The sequence below is a fragment of the Lynx canadensis genome, chromosome D1, assembly GCF_007474595.2.
Source record: "Lynx canadensis isolate LIC74 chromosome D1, mLynCan4.pri.v2, whole genome shotgun sequence".
NCBI lineage: Eukaryota > Metazoa > Chordata > Mammalia > Carnivora > Felidae > Lynx > Lynx canadensis.
In genome coordinates this window covers 66,916,682-66,940,287 of record NC_044312.2, presented here as the reverse complement: position 1 = coordinate 66,940,287, position 23,606 = coordinate 66,916,682, and the positions used below count along the sequence as shown (strand labels likewise).

Below are 23,606 nucleotides of genomic sequence, written 5' to 3'. Positions count from 1 at the left end.
TTTCTCTTTTCTCTGTATCCTTGCCGTTTCTTGTTATTTTTGTCTTTTTGATGATAGCCATTCTGACAAGTGTGATGTGATTCTTGTTATAGTTTTGATTTGCATTTTCCTGATGATTAGTGATGTTGAGCACCTTTTCATGTACCTTTTGGCCATCTGTATGTCTTTGCAAAAATGTCTGTTCCAATCCTCTGCCCATTTTTAAATCAGATTGTTTTATTTTCTGTTGAGTTGCATGATTTTTTTATATATTTTAGATATTAACCCCTCACCAAACATATGATTTGGAAATATTTTCTCCCTTTTTCATTTTCTTGATGGTTTCCTTTGCTGTGCAGAAGCTTTTTAGTTTGATGTAGTCCCAGTTATTTATTTTTGTTGCCTTGGCTTTTGGTGTCAAATCTAAAACAAGTCATTACCAAGACTGATGTCAAGGAGGTTTCTGTATGTATTTTCTTCCAGGAGTTTTATGTTTTTTAGGTGTTATGTTTAAGGCTTCAATCCATTTTGAGTGGATTTTTATGTATAGTGTAAGATGTGACCCAGTTTCGTTGTTTTTGCATGTAGCTGTCCAATTTTCCCAGCATGATTTATTGAAGAGAGTGTCCTTTTCCCTTGGTATATTCTTGGCTCCTTTGTTGGAAATTAATTGACCATGTATGCATAGGTTTATTTTGGGGTTCTTTATTCTGTTCTGTTTCATTGATCTATATGTCTGTTTTTATGCCAATACCATTTTGCTTTGATTACTATAGCTTTGTAATATAGTTTGAAATCAGGGAGTGTGATGCCTCCAGCTTTGTTCTTTATAGTGATTACTTTGCCTATTTGAGGTCTTTTGTGGTTTCATACAAATTTTAGGATTGTTTGTTCTATTTCTGTGGAAAATGCCATTGGAATTTTGATAGGGATTGATTGAATCTGTGGATTACTTTGGGTAGTATGGACATTACAACAATATTAATTCCTCCAATTAGTATGGACTGTATTTCTATTTATTTGTGTCTTCTTTAACTTCTTTCATCAGTGTCTTGTACTTTTCAGTATACAGGTCTTTTATTCCCCTGATTAAATTTATCCTTAGATGTTTTATTCTTTTTGATGTAATTATAAATGGCATTATTTCCCTCATTTCTCTTTCCAGTGGTTTTTTTTAATTAGTGTATAGAAATGCAGTTTATTTTTATGTATTGTTTTTGCATCCTGTAACTTTACTGAATTTGATTAGTTCTTTATTTTGAGAGAAAGAGAGAGCGAGCATGTGTGCAGGAGTGAGTGGGGAAGGGGCAGAGGGAAAGGGAGAGAATCTTAAGCAGGCTTCATGCCCAGCACTGATCCTGGTGCGGGGATCAATCTTACGACAGTGAGTTCATGACCTGAGCCAAAAATCAAGAGTTGGAAGCATAACCTACTGAGCCATTCAGGTGTCCCTGAATTTGTTGATTAGTTCTAACATTTTTTGGTGGACTCTTTAGAATTTTCTATATATAACATCATGTCATTTGCAAATAGTAACAGTTTTACTTCTTCTTTACCAATTTTGATGCTCGCTCTTTTTTTTTTTTTTTTTTTTTTTTTTTTTTTTTTTTTTTTTTTTTGCCTAATTTCTCTGGCTAGGACTTCCAATACTATGTTGAGTGAAAGTGGCAAGAGTGGGCATCTTTGTCTTGTTTGTGATCTTGGAAGAAAGCTTTCAGCTTTTCACTGTTGAGTATGCTGTTAGCTGTGGGATTTATTATGTTGAGGTACATTCCCTCTATACCCACGTTGTTGATTTTTATCAACATTTTTATCATAAATGGTTGTTGAAAGGACCTTATTCAATTTGTACTATAAAGTTTGTACCCTTTTACCAGTATCTCCCTATTTTCCCCTACCTCCCAGTATAATGCTAAGTGAAAAAGCCAGACAGAGAAAGACAAATACCCTTCATTATTAGTAGATTTAAAGATACTTTTGTCTTTGAGTGTAAATAATAATAAATTTACTTTGCAATGTATTAGCCAGTCAGAGAGTCCATACTTAAATTACCATAGTTTTTCATGAATATCTTTGCAGTATTAAGTGGACTAATTATAAAGTTTGCTAGGTGTATAAATCATCAAAAAAAAAGTTATTGTGAGAAGTCTTTATGCATGCATCCTGCACTTTTAGACAATTTTGAATTGCTTTTTAAGCCATGAAGGAATGTCCACTTTTAAGATTGTTCTTTTGGATACTCCCTTACTTATTTTTTAAATTTGGATTCTTGAAAGCATGTATTTCTCATCTTTGGACTTAAGCTGCTAGTATATCAAAAAAGAAGTAAGAAATATCTCTGTTCCAAAAGTTGGAATTTTTCAGGTTGGAACTTTTTAGTCTGTCTCTGATTTCATTAGACTCATGACCTGATTTCTAAACAATACCATTTTCTTTCCTAATCTTTACTCAAATGTCATTATACTGTGCCTATGTCTGCCCTTTTATTTGCATTTCAAAAACCTCAAGTCCTAAATATTCTCACAGCAAGTTTTATCCTTTTCTTCTTAGCACCTAACACAAGGCCTCGCATAGTGTTATTGTTGAATAAATGAATTTCTGTAATAGTCTACTTGCCAGCTTTTCTGGATTTGGCCTCTCACCATTCTGTGTGGTTTTCCAGACCAAAAAAATTGGTAGCTTGTCCACAGGTATTATCACTACTTTCTGTGCAAATTATTCTGTTGTTGTTTTTTTTTGAATAGGTGTCATTCTTAGAAGATTCTTCCTTTATGTTGACTCAAAGATAAGTCCTTTGAATTATATCTTTGGCTCTATTCTATTCTATTTTCTTTCATGTAATAGCTCTTCAGATATTTGGAGCACAATATTCTCATATGTGCACCTACTTTTCTTTTTAAGTTTTCTTACTAACTCCTTTAATGTAATTGTTTCTAGACCTTTTACCAGTTTGAAAGAAGTTGATCTATCATGGTGCTTCTTACAGTGTATTCTTGTTTGGATTCTTTGTGACAAGTAATGCAGGTGTATTCTAGCCTAAGAGGGAAGGAGATTGTAAAAATACCTCAGAAGTTTGGTGACAGGCATTACAGTGCTGCCATAATTTACTACAGGTAGAACTTAGCTGTACAGCCTTTCTCTGTGGCATCTCTGCTTCTTTCTACATTTGTGTATACTCTTAATTTGTTTCTTCTACTGGCAAGTCTGACTAGAGTTTCTGTTTTTCTGTAACTTTAGTCTTTTTTAAATTTATTTAAAAATTTTTAAAAATTTTTCCTTGAGAAAGAGAGAGAGAGAGAGAAAGAGACACAGAGTACGAGTGGGGGGAGGGGCAGAGAAAGAGAGGGAGGCACAGAATCCAAAGCAGGCTGCAGGCTGTGGAGCTCAAACTCACAAGCTGTGAGATCATCTGAGCCGAAGTCGGATGCTTAAGTGACTAAGCCATCCAGGGGCCCCTGTAACTTTTGTTTTACACATGACCCCTGTGGCTTCCCGACCTTTCTCCAGATCATAGTAAGTCTTGGTACTTTTTTTTTTGACTGCTTTAGTCTCTCATTTTTTTCTATTCAAAATTCCCTAGCAGAAGAATTTGATTTGTCTGGCATACTTTTTATGGCCAGGTTATTCTGGTCATAAGTTGCTTGCCAGTTTATAGATGCCCTTGCCCACTTACTAGTCCTATTCATTTATTCAACAAGTATTTTATTAATTCTCTAACAAATACCAGGAATTATCCTAAGTACCTAGGATACATCGGTAAACAAAGCAAGCCAAAAACCATTGTTTTCATTTTAGAGAGATGATACAGACAAGTAACAGTAGGTAAAAACAAATAAAGGATTTAGTAATTTTCTGGCTGGTGAGAGGAGTGGCAGGATTGTATGCTCTTGAATGTGACTGCTGCCCTTCCTTGAACAGTGAGTGATTCCATTTTTTATAGAAAAGGATGTGAGCAGATGGATATCATAAAACAAGTGTAGTGTAGATAATCTCCGATCTAGTTTTGATAAACATATCATAGGAAATGATTTAGTGAATTATATATTAGAGTAGCATCTCTCAAAGTTCAAAGCCTGTATTAAACCAAGCGATATATACTTGGTACATCTATAAGCACACACAGAAGGCACTCAACTAATTTTTGTCAATTGTTACAACGAATATCAAACATCCTGTTTTGTCTAGAGCAGTGTATTACATTTTTCCACTTAATTGATCCCTACTCAAACAATAGTTTGGCAGATATAGTTGTTCCTTATAGCTACTGGCAATGTCACACCTAGAGTATTCTAGTTAGCAATCCCAGAGAATACTGGTGGGCTCCTCTGGAGTCATGGCCAAAGCTAGGAGAGTCACTTTGTTAGGGGGGCGATGGATGGTTGGATTATCCTGGGTCATTTGCAAATCCTGTGGCTGAGCTGGGTAGCCTGAAAGCTCTACCAGGACTCAGGGGAAAGTGGGTTACCAAATATAAGGAGGAGAAAAGTATTCCTGACCACACCAGTATTTCCTCACACTTCCTAAATTTGTTTTGGGCAGTTTGTGTAGCATATATACTTTTTTCAAAGAAACACATTTCCAAATGTGCTGGTGTCCCCTTTTTAATATAGTAACTACATTTATCATCGTAATTCTTCTTCTTCTTCTTCTTTTTTTTTTTTGAGAGAGCGAGCGAGAGAGAGGTTATACGCATGTGAGCAGGGGAAGGGCAGAGGGAGAGAGAATCCTAAGCAGGCTCCACACCTAGCGTGAACCTGATGTGGGGCTCGGTCTCACGACTGTGGGGTCATGACCTGAGCTGAAATAAAGAATTGGACACTTACCCGGCTGAGCCATCCCGGTGCCCCTAGTCATCATAATTCTTAATTTTATGATAGAGTAGGAGAGTAGGGACTGGGAAGAAAACATGAAGGCACTGATTAATAACTTCCCCCTCCTTTGCCAGTTTAGCAGTGGACAATGCAGTGGACAGTCACAATTTTGTCTGCCATTTAATACGCAGTGCAAATAAGAGCTGCTTCCACAACGACTCTGATTGATACGGCATACTTCACTTCTGGACATAAGGATCAATCCACAGTGGACATCTACTCTAGAACACTCTTCCCTCACTGTGGCTTATTCCTCAGTGTAAAATGCCATCTTCTCAGCATTCTTAAATATAATTAGTATTGCCTAAAAGAATAAGTGTCAGATAAAATATGTAAATTAGAAAAGGAGTTTAAATATTCGACTAAATGCTTAAAAATCAAGAAACAAGATTCAGAAAATGTTTATTTACTTTTGGTATGGTACTTTCATAAGTTCCTCAAAAGCTGGTCGTTGCAGCAATTTATATATGTGATATTTGGAAACCAAATTATCGTAGCTCTTTCCACATTTTATTTATAGTGAAATATTATTTTACCATTTTCTTTTAAAATTTTTAAAAATGTTTATTCATTTTTGAGAGAGAGAGTGTGTGCACACACATGCACGGGGGAGGGGCAGAGAGAGAGAGAAAGAGTGAGAGAGAGAGAGATAGAGGGACACACAGAATCCAAAGCAGGCTCCAAGCTGTGAGCTGTCAGCACAGAGCCCAATCCACAAACCTTGAGATCATGACCTGAGCCGAAGTCAGACGCTTAACCGACTGAGCCACCCAGGGCCCCTATTTTACCTTTTTTATTGTCATTTTCTAACCTAATTTCCAGTTCAAATAACATTACCATATAACTGAAAGTTATTGCACTCACAAGTCATATTTCTGTGTGCATTTAGAAATGTTATATCAGTATTTCAAACTGAGCTTTCATGTTATATCATGCATATAATTTTAAAATCAGTAAATAGGGGCCCCTGGGTGGCTCAGTTGGTTGCGCATATGACTTGGGATCAGGTCATGATCTTTCGGTCTGTGAGTTTGAGCCCCTGCATCGGGCTCTGTGCTGACAGCTCAGAGCCTGGAGCCTGCTTCACATTCTGTGTCTCCCTCTCTCTCTCTGCCCCTCCCCCACTCACTCTCTGTCTCTCTCCCTCAAAAATAAACATTATAAAAAAATAAAATCAGTAAATAATGTTGCTTTTGGAGAACTTTTGAAAGTTATGCTGCTGACAAGAACTTTTTATTTGTTTATTTTTTATTAAATTTTTTTTAATGTTTATTTTTGAGAGACAGAGAGATGAAGCATGAGTGGGGGAGGGGCAGAGAGAGAGGGAGACACAGAATCCAAAGCAGGCTCCAGGCTCTAAGCTGTCAGCGCAGAGCCTGATGTGGGGCTTGAACTCATGAGCCATGAGATCATGACCTGAGCTGAAGTTGGATGCTTAACTGACTGAGCCACCCAGGTACCCCCAAAGAAGAACTTTTAATCTCTCAAATTGGCAGTAATTAAAACAAATTTTTAAAATAACAATTGTTGCTAAGAATGTAGTGAAAATGCCAGTCTTATTCCTAAAGAATTTACAGAATGGAGGCACCTGAGAGGCTTAGTTGGTTGGGCATCCAACTCTTGATTTTGGCTCAGGTCATGATCCCAGGGTTGTGGGACTGAGCCCTGTGCTGGGCTCTGTGCTGAGCGTAGAGCCTGCTTAAGATTCTCTCTCTCTCTCTCTCTCTCTCTCTCTGTCTCTCTCTCTCTCTCTCTCTGCCTGTGCCCTTCTCCCCTGCTTGTGCTCTCTCACTCTGTCTTAAATAAAAAAAATAAAATTAAGTTAAAAAAAAGAATTTACCAAGTGTAAAAAGACTGTTGAATATCTTTCTGGTGGTCCCTATGGCTTTGTGTTAGTTTGAAAATTTTTCATTCTCTTTGACCCAGTAGTTGTATATCTAAGAATTTTTCTGGGGAAAAGGGACATGAGGGTAAAGTTTTATATAGAAAACTGCTTTTTATAGCATTATTTATAATAACAGGAAAGTAGAAAATATGTTTAACATCAAAGGCTCATTGTAAAATATCAAGTAATAAATGAATAGATAAAGCTAGGTTTTAGTAAGATCCCAATTCTGTAGAAAAAAATACACGTGACTAAAATAATCTGAGATAAAATAGTCTAAAATATTAACAGTAATTATTTCCACCTGTGGGAATGGGTACTTTCTATATTTTTATGTATTTAAAAATTTTTCTGCAGTTACCATTTTTTATTTTTATAATTAGTAAAAATTAGTATGATAAAATATTTCTTGAGCCTAATGTACATTAGCTATCACTCTCAGAACTGAATAAACAGTGTATGGACACCTTGTTAAATATGATTAGATATATAACATGCATTTATTTCTCTTTGAAAAGACAGGGAGATATGAGCTTAAAACAGTTGTCAATATTAACAAATTTGTTAAAATAAACATTTAACTCAGTATGAACTAAGTGCCAGGCATTCAATATACTCTGTGCTTGGGGATACAAAGATGGTCCTGAAAAAAAGAAAAAGCTTGCTCTCCTTTCTTCTAGAAAGTTTTCCATAGTGTTCTCTGCTACAGTGAGTTAGGTTCCCTCCTGTCCTCGTACTTACCACGCTATACTCATTATCAGTTTATTTGCCTGTTTCTCCTATTAATTATGAGTGTCTTGAGGATAGGGACCATGTCTTTTTCATATGTGTATCTCCAGGACTTAACAATTTGGTGAATTAGGTCTGCTTGCGATGTCAGAAGTGGTCAAGTTTGAGGTGGATTTTGAAAAAATGAGTGCTTGTGATAAACCACTTTTAATTTAGTTTACCTTTCATGAAATACTTCATTCCCCTATAATGATGGATATATGAGGAGTTACTGTACTGCAGCAGTTGTTTATTTAATTGAGAATGTTTTCATTTTGCCTTTTTCAAATGTGACCTCATTTTTAGAACACAGTACTAAGCTGTTCAGTTAAATGAATTTAACTTTTATTTATCTCTTAAAGATAAAAAATTTGGCCATGGAGCGATTGAACTCTCTGGGTGAGGGCCAAGGGGAAACTTGAGTTCACTGGGAGAGGGTGAGAGATGATAGTAGATAATTGTTTAAAAAAATAACAAATTGAATCAGGTATTAAAGGCTCCCTTAAGTTAGGTGTATAAATAATCAGAATGTTACTTTTACTTCAAAATGAACTGGGACAACATGTAAAATATGCAAGCACCTGAAGATCTTTAAAAAGTAGAGCAAAAAGCAATTTAGATCTAATGTGTACTTTCTATCCCTAAGTTACTCACAGATTATATCTCCAGTGTTGAATTATAAGTTGACCCATTATTTAGAATAATAGGATAATTGTGTAACAACAATGATCTTATAGGCGGGTGGTTTTCAACATAATTTTGCCTCCTCCCCCCAAGACATTTGGCAATGTCTCGAGATGTTTTTGGTTGTAATGACTTGGTGGTGATGGTGGTGATAGTGATTTGAGACTAAGGATGCTGGTAAACTAAATATCCTACAGTACACAGGACAGGCCTTCCCTGCCCCCAACACACAACAAAGGATTATCCGGCCCAAAATGTCAATAGTGCTGATGTTGAGAAACCCTGCTTAGACATTTGCAAGTTCTCAGCCCACTCAAAAAAAATCTTTGTTTTACCTGTAATAGTGTTTATATTTATATATCCCATAACTTAAACTTAGTGCTAACAGTACCATTTCATTTGTTGCTTAAGATTACTTTGTCTCCCTAGAAGAGTTTTTTTGTGTTTTTTGTTTTGTTTTGTTTTGTTTTGTTTTGTTTTAGAGATACTATTAAGATTGCTTTCCTTACTGGGAACAGGGATAGTTCTCCCATAGTATAGTAGAGGCTCTACTAGATTCCAATATCTCTGTTTTTTTTTCTTAGCTTTTCGTATATGTCACTCTTTTGAGAATCTATAGGACAGGGATTGCTTGTTATTTCAGTATTATGTTTAGAAGGTAAATACTTTTATACCCTGTAAAACTTGAGAACATTTAATATATCGATTTATTCAACAAATATTCATTTAGAAATAAGGATTAATATAATGAGTATTAAGATTTTTTGGTACCATGTAGTTATTAATTCACTTTGATTTTATTAATAGGGTCAGGAGCAGGTCTGGGGAAAATAATCCAAAGATTTCCACAGAAGGACTGGGATGATACTCCTTTTCCACAGGGAATTGAATTGGTAAGTTGGTGTTGCTTTATTGTACTTTTATAATGATACTTTTCTTTTTATGTTACATTTATGGTTATATTTATGTTATAGTTACTGTTAAATAATTTGGTGATTTAACTGTAACATATTACTAGAAATAATCCCCTTGCCTTCAAGTCCAGTAACTTTTGAATATATTGATTCTGAAATACCTGTTTTGCTATTCTTTTCCCATGTAAGCTTCTCTCTAATATTAAAGATGAAATTAATGATCTTTATGTACATGGAAGCTGAAAAATTCCTCTGCTTCTTTAGTCAAAATTTTAGCCTAGTAGCTTCAGTGAGTGTGGCACTAAACAAATACTTATTATATTTTTGTCTGAAAAATTTCAGGTTATTGTTTTGGTGAAAACTAAAGAAAAACAGAACTCCCCACACCCCCACCCCAAAGATTGGTTTAATTATCACCAGTCATGTTTAGTTTGCTCTTGAAATCACAAATCTGAATTCTTTTTATTTTTTTAATTTTTTAATTTTTTAATTTTTTTTTTCAACGTTTATTTATTTTTGGGACAGAGAGAGACAGAGCATGAACGGGGGAGGGGCAGAGAGAGAGGGAGACACAGAATCGGAAACAGGCTCCAGGCTCCAAGCCATCAGCCCAGAGCCTGACGTGGGGCTTGAACTCACGGACCACGAGATCGTGACCTGGCTGAAGTCGGACGCTTAACCGACTGCGCCACCCAGGCACCCCAGATCTGAATTCTTTTTAGCTACACAGTCTGCAGATTGCTTTATAGTAGTGCAATTCAACATCTTTATTTTTGTCAGCTATTTTAAAGGGATTTAATAATTGAGCATAATTTTGATGGCCAGGACATTCTATCTGATGATGTATCTATGGTGGTAAATGAGGGACTAGAAAGATGACCACTAAAGTATTTGGCAATATGGCTATAAAGTTTTGTTGTCAGACATAGTGGAGTGTGGGTGTATGTGTAGGTGTGTGTATGTATATATCTATATTGTGTGATTGAATACATATACATACACACATATGAGAAGTGTTCTTTTTTTAAAATGTTTTATTTATTTATTTTTATTTATTTTTGAGAGAGAGAGAGAGAGAGAGAGAGAGAACATGAGCAGGGGAGGAGCAGAAAGCAAGGCAGACACAGAATCTGAAGCAGGCTCCAGGCGCTGAACTGTCAGCACAGAGCCTGACACAGGGCTCGAACCCACGTGTCATCAGATCATGTCCTAAGCCAAAGTTGGATGCTTAACTGACTGAGCCACCCAGGTGCCCCAAGAAGTATTCTTTAAAGTAGTTCTTGTTGAGAGAACATTTGGTATGATTTGATAGTGAAGAGTGAAGGCTCTGGAGGAGACTACCTAGGTTGAAATCCCCAGGTGTATGGTGTGACTTTAGACGAGTTACTTCATTTCTTTGAGCAGCAGCATCTTCATCTATAAAATGAGGATAATGCAATACTAATCTCCTAGGGTGTTGTAAAGATAAAATGGGAAAAATATACAAAATGCTGAGAACAATGGTTTTCATAAAGTAAGTGGAAGTAGCTTACTTAGTAAATGAAGTAGCTTATTGATAATGACGGTGATGATTGTTGTTGTCGTCATTGTTAACGTTTGTTTGCCATCTTACAGCATCTCCTCTTCCTCCCCTAACTCCCTCAGCAGAATTGTTCATTCTCTTACTATCATGGGTCAGAAATATCCATTAGGAATAAAATTGATGTTGAAATTTGTGCATTTTCTCATTCTAGCTAATGGCTGTCCATTTCTGTTTATAGAGGATAAAAGATACATTGCTGAGTGTTTAATTTTGATTTTTACAGCTATACAAAGAGGGCTGCAGGTTCTGTAGACACACAGAAAGGTCAAGTCTTGAAGTTTGTATTGAAAAAATGGGTAAAGAATGTGAGGATCTAAGGAAAAGTAACTTTTTGGAGAGGCCCTTGTATTCCTTTCTCTTCTCCTCCACATGCCTACAAATACTTGTAACTGGCCTTATGGTGTGAATAGCCAGGTATTTGCACTATTAAAACCTTTAAGCTCTGCTTCAGCATTCCTTTTAGTGGTGACTGAAACTGGAAAATTTTAGTGCTAGGGACCATCGAAAACTCTTATGTGAGTTCTTACCATTCCTCACATCAAAGTGTGGACGGATATAAACTATATCAGTTATATCAGTTTGACAGTGTGAACAGTAAACCACCATCATTAGTTTCAAGAACAACAGACATTATGGGAGCTATTAGCTATGACTGGGACGGGATTGTTTTTGTGTTCTGAAAGCCAGGGAAATGGATACTGTGATGTTTCTGATGTTTTTCCAGTAGTGAGGGAGAGACACATACTGAGTTCATTACCTAGTAAATGGTATTTTTCCTTTGTGTGACAGACACTCCCATGTTCAAGTGCTACCAGTGTATCTCTAATAATAAGTAGAATCATGTGCTGCTGACTGGTGAAGTAGAGGTGCTAAGAGTTAGATCTTTTCCTTACCTAACAGTTTCCCAGATGACATCTTGGCTGATTCTTAGCAAAGCATTTCAAGATCTTTTTTTGATGGGTTAATAGTTAAAGAATATTTGATCTGTTGAATTACACTGGAAATTTTTTTTCGTTTTTAATTTTTTCATCATTGATAGCAATTCCAATACTCTAATGTCTATTGTGCTTTGTCAGGTACAAAATAAATTTGTTTACCTAACATCTATTAAAGCCCATTTTAAAAACAGAATTGTTAACTTAAATTTTTCTTGTCCTTTTATTATTTATTGCTTTTTGCTATGCTTGATGTATTAGAGACATTCTGCATCTAAATAGCAATAACTTGAATAACTGAAATACTGTGTAATCTAATGTAACTCCTGTAGCATCAAGACCACATAGAGGCCTGATAAAATTTTTTCCAATTGAAAATGATCTGGCTCAGTCCCTAAGTGGTTAGTTGATTTCAGGGTGATAGTGACTCTTTTCCAAAAATGTTAGCCCTTCCAAAGTAATGGAACAACTTTTAGCATGTAACATTAATGTTAATATCTACAGTTGTATAGGATTGATAGACTATGGTTAACTCACATAAATTGGATGATTGATGGTAGTATATCTAATTTAAAGATAAGTAAACTGAGGATTAGGAAGTTTAAACAGTTTCCCTAGGCTCTAACAGCTAAAATGCAGCAGAGCTAGGCTTTAAGTCCATTACCACATGAAATACTGACTCAGTCTCGGCCAAAATCTGAGAATATTCTGACAGTGACGCTTTAGACTGTGGTTAGCATTTGTATTTTAGTGTAAATGCAGGATCTGAAAACAGGGTTCTATAATTTTGAAGAACTGAGGTTCAGAAATGTTAAAAGAATGCTGTGTTGGATAGAAACCAACTTTACATATTTATTTTGCTGGAGGACAAGTCTGGGTTCAGAGCATAACATTATACTGAAATTATTTTCTATTGCTACCTCTCCTCTCCAGACAGCATACATTTGTTGTATATAAATCTAAATGACAAATTATTGTGTTTACCTGAAGACTAAACTTTATGACTGTGGGAAAGGATTTTAGATATCCATTCACTAATAAGTCAAAACCTAAATTTAATTTAGAGGATACTGAATTTGTTCTTTCTGTTTTTATGTAAAGAATTTGCCCTTTTTTCCCCCTTTTCTTCTATTGAGAAATGCTGGACTCTAATTTGAATGGATTTTAAAAATAAAAATATGAAAATAAGCTAAACCAAGCATAATGACTGCTTTTCCAGTTCTGGGATATTTTTATCTTTTTCTTGTGCTTTTTAGGCATACATGGAAACCACAGACAGTCATATAAATAAAATTTCAGTTAATTTTAGTAACAGTATTTCAAAGAAAATTTAAGAATTGTTTTGCAGAGGCATTCTATGGCCAACGATCTATTTCTGATTATGGGAACAAATGTTTTTATTGGCTAGGGTTTGGACATCAGCAAAATAGTATTGTTTTGGCACTACATCTTTTTAAAGATGCCCTGTCTCAGAAGTGAATCCTTTTGTACTATTATTCACAAAATTTGTCATATTCTTTACTAGGGAATGCCTGCACCAAGGCATTTGTAGAGCTATCTAATTAAAAAAAAATTTTTTTTAATGTTTATTTATTTTTGAGAGTGAGACAGAGAGACAAAGCCCGAGCTGGGAAGAGGCAGAGAGAGAGGGAGACACAGAATCTGAAGCAGGCTCCAGGCTCCGAGCTGTCAGCACAGAGCCTGACATGGGGCTCAAACCCATGAACTGTGAGATCATGACCCAAGCCAAAGTTGGATGCTTAACCAACTGAGCCACCCAGGCACCTGAGCTATCTAATTTTTTTAGAAGAATAAAGTACTGTGATAGAAAAATGTGGCTTGAGTAAAAGAGTAATAGATATTTAGTTAGAATTTTAAGTTTCATATTGGTAAAAAAAATTAGTTCAGTTATTAAAATATAGACTAGTGATTTGACTACCTTCAATATGAATCTAGTTTTCTGTAATTGTAAGTATAGATTGGAGAGAAGAGGATTGTTGTGTATGCAACAATCTGCAGTTTTAACATAGGAGAATTAACCTTAGTATAGGATGCTATTTGTGGTCAGAGAAGTAGGTATAAGTACCATGTAATGCTTTAATTCTTTAAGCTGTTTAGAATGCACTGAACACAACATACAGGATAGTAGTTGTCCATTTGACCTAGATATAAATACTGTGTAGTCAGGGAACTGAGTGTAGAGGGATAGAAGAGAATATTCTCCCTCCTTTGTAGAGGAGTATGCATGAAAGGAGAATGAGAAAGGTAGTGTACATATTGGATGATGGAATCAGGGCTCACAAATATTTTATTTTATTTAGTCCTTTTTAAGTAATCTCTGCACCCAACATGGGGTTTGAACTGATGACCCTGAGATCAAGAGTCGCATGCTCCACCGACTGAGCTAGACAGGTACTCCAGGGCTCATGAAGATTTTAAAGCGCTGGAGTTATAGGCTATTAGCTAAGAAGATGAAATCTGGGACAATAGGAAAAAATGTAGGTTTCTGCATGTAAGTATAAAAAGCCAGCTGTATGATTATTTAGAATAAAGAAGGGCAGGATGATTTTCCAGCCAGAGAGATTTGAGAAATACACAAAGGCAGATAAAAAAAAAAAAAATATATATATATATATATATATATATATATATATAATTGTAAACAATACTTATGAAAGATACTATGGGTAGTGTCCCAAACAACTGTGCTGACATAGAGCGCTTGGTGATGAATTCAGTTGAAAGGTGGTATCCAGAATATGTGGAAGGATTTTTGATTTTGTGTAGAGTTGATGCTGAAAACATAAAAATACTGCTGTGCAGTATAAAGACATGGCTTTTTAAAAAGTTTTATTTATTTTGAGAGGTAGTGTGGGTTCGGCTTTTGGCTTTGTCTAGCAAAGCTGAGGACAGCAGAAAGGATTACTCAAGACTTCATGCAAGTCAAGAGAGGTGAGAAGGAGGCTAAGGGAAGTCTCCCAAGCTGCTCTCAAACTTCGGTATTTATTAAGTATACATTCAGGGAAACATTGCACAATACATCAGTGGGCTACATGCCAGTAAGAACATATAGTAAGTGTGCAGAAAAGGCATTGCCAAGACTACAAAAGAGCAGTGCAGAAAGCAGGGTGGAGAACAAGATAAGATATTCCATAGATAACATAACATGGTCTAAGGGATTCATGAGCACAGGCAGGACCCAACCTGTGTATACACATTAACTAGATACTGCCTCGTTGTTTTCAGCAAAGCCAGAAAGCAGTGTTCTGCTTTCAATGCGTTTCCTATAACCTTCTAACCCAGGACATAGCTATTTGATTTCCCACAAGAGAGAGCAAGTGCAAGTTGGGGAGGGGCAGAGAGGGAGAGAGAGAATCCCAAGTGGGCTCTGCGCAGCCAGCGCATCTGCTGATGCGGGGCTTGTCCCACCAATTGCAATATCATGACCCAGGCTGAAATCAAGAGGCACATGCTTAACCAACTGAGCCAGCCAGGCACCTCTGAAGATATATATGGCTTTTAAAACATGCTAAGGACTACAAACAGGACTTTTAAAGTTAGTTCATGACAAAGCAAGTAGATATAAATGGAAGTTAAGCTGGTAAGTGATGGTTTGAACTCACATTTTGTTTCCTATTCCCAGACAGTTGTCTCTTTGAAGTAATAAAACCATATTTCAGGTTGGAACATGATGTAGTGTAGAGCATGCATCTGCTGTTAGATTCTCTCAACATCAGAGGATATTCAGTCTTAATGTTATTCTCACATTCCTCCATGCTCACTTAAGTGGTTTGTTATCCCATAATAGTACTAGACTTTCATTTACTTATAATTCTCTTTATTTTACTAATGTATTGGTAATCTCAGTTATGGTAAAGAATCTTTCACTGACCCAGTCTATATGGTCTGCTATTAGAGTACTACTCTCAGAACCACCATAGGACAAGGTTTTCTTGCCATGCTCAAGTTCTCCCATACTTGATGCTTTGAGGCCATAGAGAACTTCCTGAGGAAGATGTAGATCTACACAGGCCTAACCTACTACAAATTCACATTGTTTGCAAATAGCCTGGACCTCATTACTACAAGGAATACTGCTACTCATCTGTCATGTATTGTTGTATCACCCTGTGGGTTACTCTACTCTTCTTAATTTCCAGTTCCTTTTTCTACTCTTCTGTTTCCATTGATCTCAAGTATGGTTAGTACTAACAAAAAAAACTTTACTTCATCTCTTTTGGCTTTTATCCTGTTTCTTCTTCATCATAAAATGTTTGAAATGATTCTCCTTCATTTGCTGTCTCCATTTTTCTAAGAGACGTGTGGTGCAGTGGAAATAATATAGTATCAAGAATTTTAAAACGTTGAGCAAAGTGAATTTACCCTTTCTGATAATAATATTTTTCCTACAGGGATGTTATCAGGTGGTTGTCTATTAATACTTCAATAAACTATAATATGACATATTATAATTATTATAATATTATGATTTCTTACCATCCACTCTCAACTCATATACCAGTCTTACCCACATCTCAAGGATTTATTCTGAAGTATAGTGTATGTCTTCTCCATTCTGAAATCACAATTGAAGTTTTTAACATTTTCTTGATTCACAAATATATTTCTTAATTCATGAATATATTCCTTAATTCATACTAGTTGTTATGATAGATAAACCTTGAGATTTTAGTGGATAGCATGGTAGAATTTTTTCTCTTCTTATTTGCATAAAGTCTAATTAATGGCAGTGGGATAGATGGGAGTGTGGGCTATCTTCAAAGTGTGGTTCTCAGGGTCATCTTGGGTATCACCATTCAGTTGACAGAGTAGTAAGAGAAAGCATGGAAGATAGTAAGGCTGGATTTTATGGGATAGGCCTGGGAGGCAGTATATATCACTTCATTCTACTTAACGGAAGTCAGTTATATGGCCCCAGTTAACTATAATGGGAGTTTGGCAAATAAAGCCTAGATGTATGCCAAGGGGAAAAGTGAAACAGAGTTAGTGAACAACTAGCTTTTCTCTGCCAGAGCATTCTTGCTGAATTCGAACATCTTTTCCCTTATCTTAATTGTCTGTGACCATTTTATTTTGGACATCACTAATTCAGTGTTTGTGGTATAATAAAAAGTAAATATTTAGTCTTTGTCTCAGTTCCTGGCACAGAGCTCCTGAAATCCTTGGAATTTATTGCCTTTGTATGCTAATGAGATAGCTGATTGGTTTAGTGGACCCTAGATTGCTTCAGGAAGGGGCTGGTCTATGAGAGGAACCAATCTTGTAATTAGAGGGTTGGAAATTTCAGCCCCACTGGGGAGAGGAGAAAGGCTGGAGACTGAGTTCAATAACCAACAGCCAATGATGTAATTAATCAGTCACGCCTACGTAATGAAAGTTACTATAAAAACACCTAAACCAAAGGGTTCAGAGATCTTCTGAATTGGTGAACACATTGATGTGGTGGGAAGGTAGTGTGTTTAGAGAAGGTATGGAGGCTTTGTTGGTCCCCCTTCTCCATACTTTGCCTTGTATTCTTCTAATGTTTGGTTGTTCCTGAGTTGTATCCTTTATAATAAACTGGTAAACATAAGTAAAATGATTTTCCTGAGTTCTGTTTTTCTAGCAAATTCTCGAACCTCAGGCGGGTGGTAGTGTAAGCCCCTGCATTCAGAAGTGTGGATAAGATTAGACACCAGTTTACAGCTAGTGTCTGAAGTGAGGACAGTCTTCTGAAGCTGAGCCCTGAGCCCTTGACTGACCTGTGGCGTCTGTACTAACTCTGGGTAGTGTCAGAATTGAATTGAATTGTTGGACACCTAGTTGGTGTTGGAAAAATAAAAACATACCTTTGGTATCAGAGAAGATGCAACATAGTCTTCGTCGTGTTAGTTTGATGAACAAACCTGTAGGTTTGAGATAAATGTATCTCACATTTACATATATATAATATCATGTATATATATCTCATATATATATATTTATATATCACATTTTCTTTATTCATCCGTTGATCATTGATGGATACTTAGGCTGCTTCCATATTTTGGCTACTGTAAATAATAATGCAGTGAACACAGGGGTACATATAACTTTTTGAATTGGTGTTTTTGTTTTCTTTGGATAAAACCCAGAAGTAGAATTTCTAGATTATATGATAGTTCTAGTTTTAATATTTTGAGGAACCTCCATACTGTTTTCCACAAATGCTACACCAGTTTACATTCTCACCACAGTGCACAAGGGTTCCATTTCTCCACACCCTCCCCAAGGTTATTTTTTTTTGTCTTTTTCATAATAGCTAATCTGATAGGTGTGGGGTGATATTTCATTGTGGTTTTGCATTTCCCTGATGATCAGTGATGTTGAGCATCTTTTCATGGGTCTGTTGCCAATCTGTATGTCTCCTTTGAAAAAATGTTCAAGTACTCTGCCATTTTTTGGTATTAGGTTGTGTAAGTTCTTTAAGTATTTTGGATATTAACTTCTAATCAGATATATGATTTGCAAATATTCTCCCATTCAATAGGTTGCCTCTTAGTTTTGTTGATGGTTTTCTTCACTGTGCAAAGCTTTTTAGTTTGATGTAATCCTATTTGTTTATTTCAGCATTGTTGCTCTTGCCTGAGAAGACTGGTCCCTCCAAAACATTGCTAGGACTGATGTCAAAGAGTTTACCACCTGTTTTCTTCAAGCAGTTTTATGGTTTCAGATCCTACGTTCAAATCTAATTCATTTTGTACATAGTACAAGTACGTAGTATATGAAAGTGGTCATATTGTACATAGTATAGGTAAAGAAAGTGGTCCAGTTTCATTCTTGTGCTGTCCAGTTTTCCCAACTCCATTTGTTGAAGAGACTGTCTTTTCTCCATTGTATATTTTTATCTCCTTTGTCACAGATTAATGGACCATATAAGCATGGGTTTATTTATTTCTGGGCTGTCTATTCTGTTCCATTGGTCTATGAGTCTCTTTTCTTGCTAGTACCATACTGCTTTGATTATTGTTTCCCCTTCCTTCCTTCCTTCCTTCCTTCCTTCCTTCCTTCCTTCCTTCCTTCCTTCCTTCCTTCCTTCCTTCCTTCTGTGTTTTATTTTCTCTGGGAAGTGGTGGTATTACTATTCTGTCAGTGTTCTGTACTTGAATCCTAGTCATACCTCACGCCACACAAAAATATTAACCTGAAATGGATTATAGACTAAATATAAGCTGAAACTGTAAAAGTTTTTTTGTTTGTTTGTTTTTGTTTTTTACTTTGAAAGAGAGAGAGGGCAAGCTGGGGAGGGGCAGAGAGAGAGAAACCCAAACAGGCTCCACACTGCCAGTGTGGGGCCTGATGCAGGGCTTGAACTCACAAACTGTGAGATCATGAACTGAGTCCAGATCTAGAGTTGGATGCTTAACCTACTGAGCCACCCAGGCACCCTGAAACTATAAAGGTTTTAAAAAGAAAATTTAAGAGAACATCTTTGCAACTTTTAGTTTAAGGAAAGACTTTAGATAGAACACCAAAAGCATGAGTGGAGTACCCGAAAACCTTTGAAAAAGAATGTATCAGTATGCAAAAAAGGTAGATCTTCAAATAGCAAGAATTCCCATTTTGTTTCATAAATTTTATTTGGAACTACAGAACCTGGTTGCTACTTGAGCCTTCTATTTTTTTCTATTTACCTGTAGTGAAGAGGAGGACCCTGAAAGAAATAAGGAGACATGCAGCAATTCACCTAGAAACTCAGAGTTTTCCCAGGTGTTATCTATGCTTCTAAGCCAGGTTTTCTTCTTCAAGTCAGAATTTTGGGTATATTCAAATATGTGGGGTGACTTTGACAATAGAACTTCTTTATTAAAGTTTTAATTGCTATGGATGGTAGCCAAATTTAGATATAAAACTTCAGATATACAAACATTATTATATGTGAAAGATTTTATGGTATGGAAGAAAGAGTACAGAACTCTGGGGATTTATTTATCTGTGTTAGTATTATATACCTATACACATGTATATATATATGTGAGATATATATATATATATATATATATATATATATATATATATATATATGACAATAGCTATTTAGAGAGAGCATCCATTTCCTAGGTCGTATAATCTATTTTCAAAGGTATTTAAGAAACAGTAATTTGGTATTATCCATCTCCCCAACCCTCAGCTCTGGGTCTAATTAAGTTCTTCTATGATCCAGACATCTTATTTATCATATGAAATATGTTCAGATATTTTTTGCTTGAGTTTCTCTTGTGCTTTGAGTATTCCTGTGGAACTTTCGGTTATGGATATTACTGTGCACAGTCATCTCTTTATAATTATAGTTACAAATGTGCCACTTTTAAAAAGTGAAGTATTTGGTGGCCTCTAGTGGTACTCATGTGTCTATAAAAAATCACTAATACCACCAATATACAAAATTTTAGGGAGAAAGAATTAATAGGGTGACAAAACACATATAAGTAGATTTATCTAGGAAAAGTTTTTGATCTTTGAGAACTAAAATCGTATTAATCACTTATAAATCTATCAGTGATGTGACTGTCTCTACTAATTTATAGCAAATTTTATCATTACTAGATTTGCTTTACTTTTCACATATGCCTTGAAATTATATACATGTATCTTATTTGGAAGTATTTCTATGTAGCTTGTACTTTGGTCAGCAATAATGTACTATTTAGATTGTACTGAGATGTGTCCATGAAGGGGGATGATAAGAATGATTCTGACATCTCCTTAAATAATAGGATCATTATTTCATAAATTAATCATAAAGATGATCAGTCCTTAAAGTCTATTTCTTTAAACAGCAAATTCTGGCTGACTTAAAAATATTTCAAGTTCAGCCCAGAATTATCCAGATATCCAGAATCTGAAATATATGTAGGAATTTAGACAGATCATTTCAGAATTTGGGAAAATTTATATAAATTCAAGATTTGGAAAGGTAAAGAGAAAACTGACAGTTTTAGGTAGGTTAACTTTTTTAAGTGCTGAAATTAATCTGTATTCATGCTAAAAATAAGATGATGAAATCCAGAGATTTAATAACTTGCCCAAGGTCATAAAGCTCCTAACTGTTGGTTGAGATAATACTAAAATCCTGGTTCTTTGACTCTCTACTAAAACTTTTTGAAAACTGAAATAAAATATTCTTTGTGTTGGTTGGTTGTTTTGTTTTTTTAATGAAGAAGTTAACAGGATAAGCCTTATTCTAATTAGGAAGGATTACCTGGCATTAGAAAGACATGAAAAGTGTTTTAACATTGAAATCAGAATAGTCTAATGTTACAACAAATCTGTGTTAATTAAGGAGTTAGCAGTTTTTATTTCCTCCAAAGATAGACTCGTATTTATAAGAAATACCTATAGTACATGTGAATTTGGAAATAATTTTGATTATGTGAAATCTAATGAAAAAGTTGGATTCCACTACTGGGCGCATAACTGACTGAAAGATTTCATTAGGGTATAGTAATATCTTCAGTACTTTCCTCAAATTCAGTGGTATGTACTTTGGAAAGAGAAATAAACGGATATAAAACTTGTATGAGATGTGCTATCAATTTGTGAATTGTAATTTCTTGAATTAATTTTTTAATGTTTTTATTTATTTTTGAGACAGAGAGAGACAGAGCATGAGCAGGGGAGGGTCAGAGAGAGAGGGAGACACAGAATCCGAAGCAGGCTTCAGGCTCTGAGCTGGCAGCACAGAGCCCGACGTGGGGCTTGAACTCACGGACTGTGAGATCATGACCTGAGCTGATGTCAGACGCCTAACCAACTGAGCCACCCAGGCGCCCCTGAATTAATTGTAATTTCTGTTGTTTGAGGCACACTGGGCTCTTTCCTGGGCAGAGACAGCTTTTCCTGAGACTTCTCAGTACTGATACATAAGATAAAGTAGAGTCCTAGATTCTGGTTTTAAATGTTTTACTTCCTTACAGGCCAGAGGAGTAGAGGAAGAGACATGTTCTGAATTGAAAAGAGGCACAGGAAGGTCCCTGTTCATAAGTAATATTTTGCACTCATTCCATCAACCAGAGATTCTTTTAAGCTAAATATGGCCTCTTTAAAATTTCTGGAAGATGCTTTTTAATTTTACATTGTATATTTGCTTATATTAATATTGTTCTGCCAAGGTAGAATGTGTAATTTTATTTCACAGAACAACTTGTTGCCTAATGGTGACAGTAACTACTTTAAATAGAATGATGTGATGCTGCTAGTCCTAAAAGTGAAGAACCATTTTCTAAACATGAAAAAAGAATAAAGGGTGGAGTCCAGAAACTAATACCTTAAATATAGGTTCCAGGTGATTTTTTCCTCAAGTTTTTACTTACATTCTCGTTGTTAGCATACAGTGTAACATTAGTTTCAAGTGTAGAATCAAGTGATGTATCACTTAAATTTAACACCCAGTGTTCCTCACAACAAATGCCTGCCACAGTACCCGTCACCCATTTAACCCATCCCCCTGCCCACCTCCCCTCCAGCACCCTCAGTTTGTTCTCTATAGCTAAGAGTCTGGGTTTTGATTTGCCTTTCCACTCCCCATGTTCATTTGTTTTGTTTCTTAAGTTCCACATGAGTGAAATCATGTGGTATTTGTTTTTCTCTGACTTATTTTGCTTAGCATAATACTCTTTAGCTCCATCCACATCAGTGTAAATGGCAAGATTTCATTCTTTTTGATGGCTGAGTAATATTCCATTGTCTATATATACCACATCTTCCTTAGCCATTCATCAGTCAGTGGACATTTGGGCTCTTTCCATAATTTGGATATTGTTGATAGTGCTGCTATAAACATTGGGATGCATGTATCCAATGTACTGATCCCTTTGAATCAGTATTTTTGTATCCTTTGGGTAAATACCTAGTAGAGCAATTGCTGGATTGTAAGGTAGTTCTATTTTTAACTTTTTGAGGAACCTCCATACTATTTTCCAGAGCGACTGTACTAGTTTGCATTCCCACCAACAGTGTAAGAGTGTTCCCCTTTATCCACATCCTGGCCAACACCTGTTGTTTCCTATATTTGTTTGTTTGTTTGTTTGTTTTTTAAGATTTTATTTTTAAGTAATCTCCACACCCAGCATGAGGCTCGAACTTACAACTCCGAGATCAAGAGTCATGTGTTCCACTGACTGAGCCAGCTTGGCAACCCAATCTGTATTGTCAATTTTAATCATTCTGACAGGTTCAAGGTGATATCTCATTGTATTTTTGATTTGTATTTCCTTGATGATGAGTAATGTTGAGCATCTTTTCATGTGTCTGTTGACCATCTGTATGTCTTCTTTGGAAAAATGTCTATTCATGTCTTCTGCCCATTTTTTAACTGTATTATTTTTGGGGGGAGGTGTTGAGTTTTAGAAGTTCTTTATAGACTTTGGATACTAACCCTTTCTTTATGTCATTTGCAAACATCTTTTCCCATTCTGAAGGTTGCCTTTTAGTTTTGTTGATTGTTTCCTTTGCTGTGCAGAAGCTTTTTATCTTGATAAAGTCCCAATAATTTATTTTTGCTTTTGGTTCCCTTGCCTCGGGAGACGTGACTAGTAAGAAGTTGCTCTAGATAAGGTTAGAGAGATTGCTGCCTTTATTCTCCTCTAGAATTTTGATGGTTTCCTGTTTCACACTTAGGTCTTTCTTCCATTTTGAATTTATTCTTGTGTATGGTATAAGAAAGTGGTCCAATTTCATTCTTCTGCATGTTGCTGTCCAATTTTCCCAGTACCATTTGTTGAAAAGTCTTTTTTCTATTGGATACTCTTCCTGGCTTGTCGAAGATTAGTGACCTTGTAGTTGTGGGTCCATTTCTGGGATTTCTACTCTGTTCCATTGGTTTATGTGTCCATTGTGCCAGTACCATACTGTCTTGATGACTACAGCTTTGTAGTAAAGCTTGAAGTTCAGAATCATGATGCCTCCAGCTTTGCTTTTCTTTTTCAGGATTGCTTTGGCTATTCAGGG

General features: G+C 35.9%; 1 protein-coding gene across 3 annotated transcripts in view; it reads left to right on the top strand.

Moving 5' to 3' along the window:
- Positions 1–23,606, top strand: part of SBF2 (SET binding factor 2) — a 500,238-nt gene that overhangs the window by 89,466 nt on the left and 387,166 nt on the right. For all 3 annotated transcript variants that reach the window (XM_030330868.1, XM_032594814.1, XM_030330866.1), the window contains exon 2: positions 8,995–9,080. In XM_030330868.1, the coding sequence (XP_030186728.1) occupies positions 8,995–9,080 (86 nt within the window). The remainder of the gene's footprint in view (positions 1–8,994; positions 9,081–23,606) is intronic.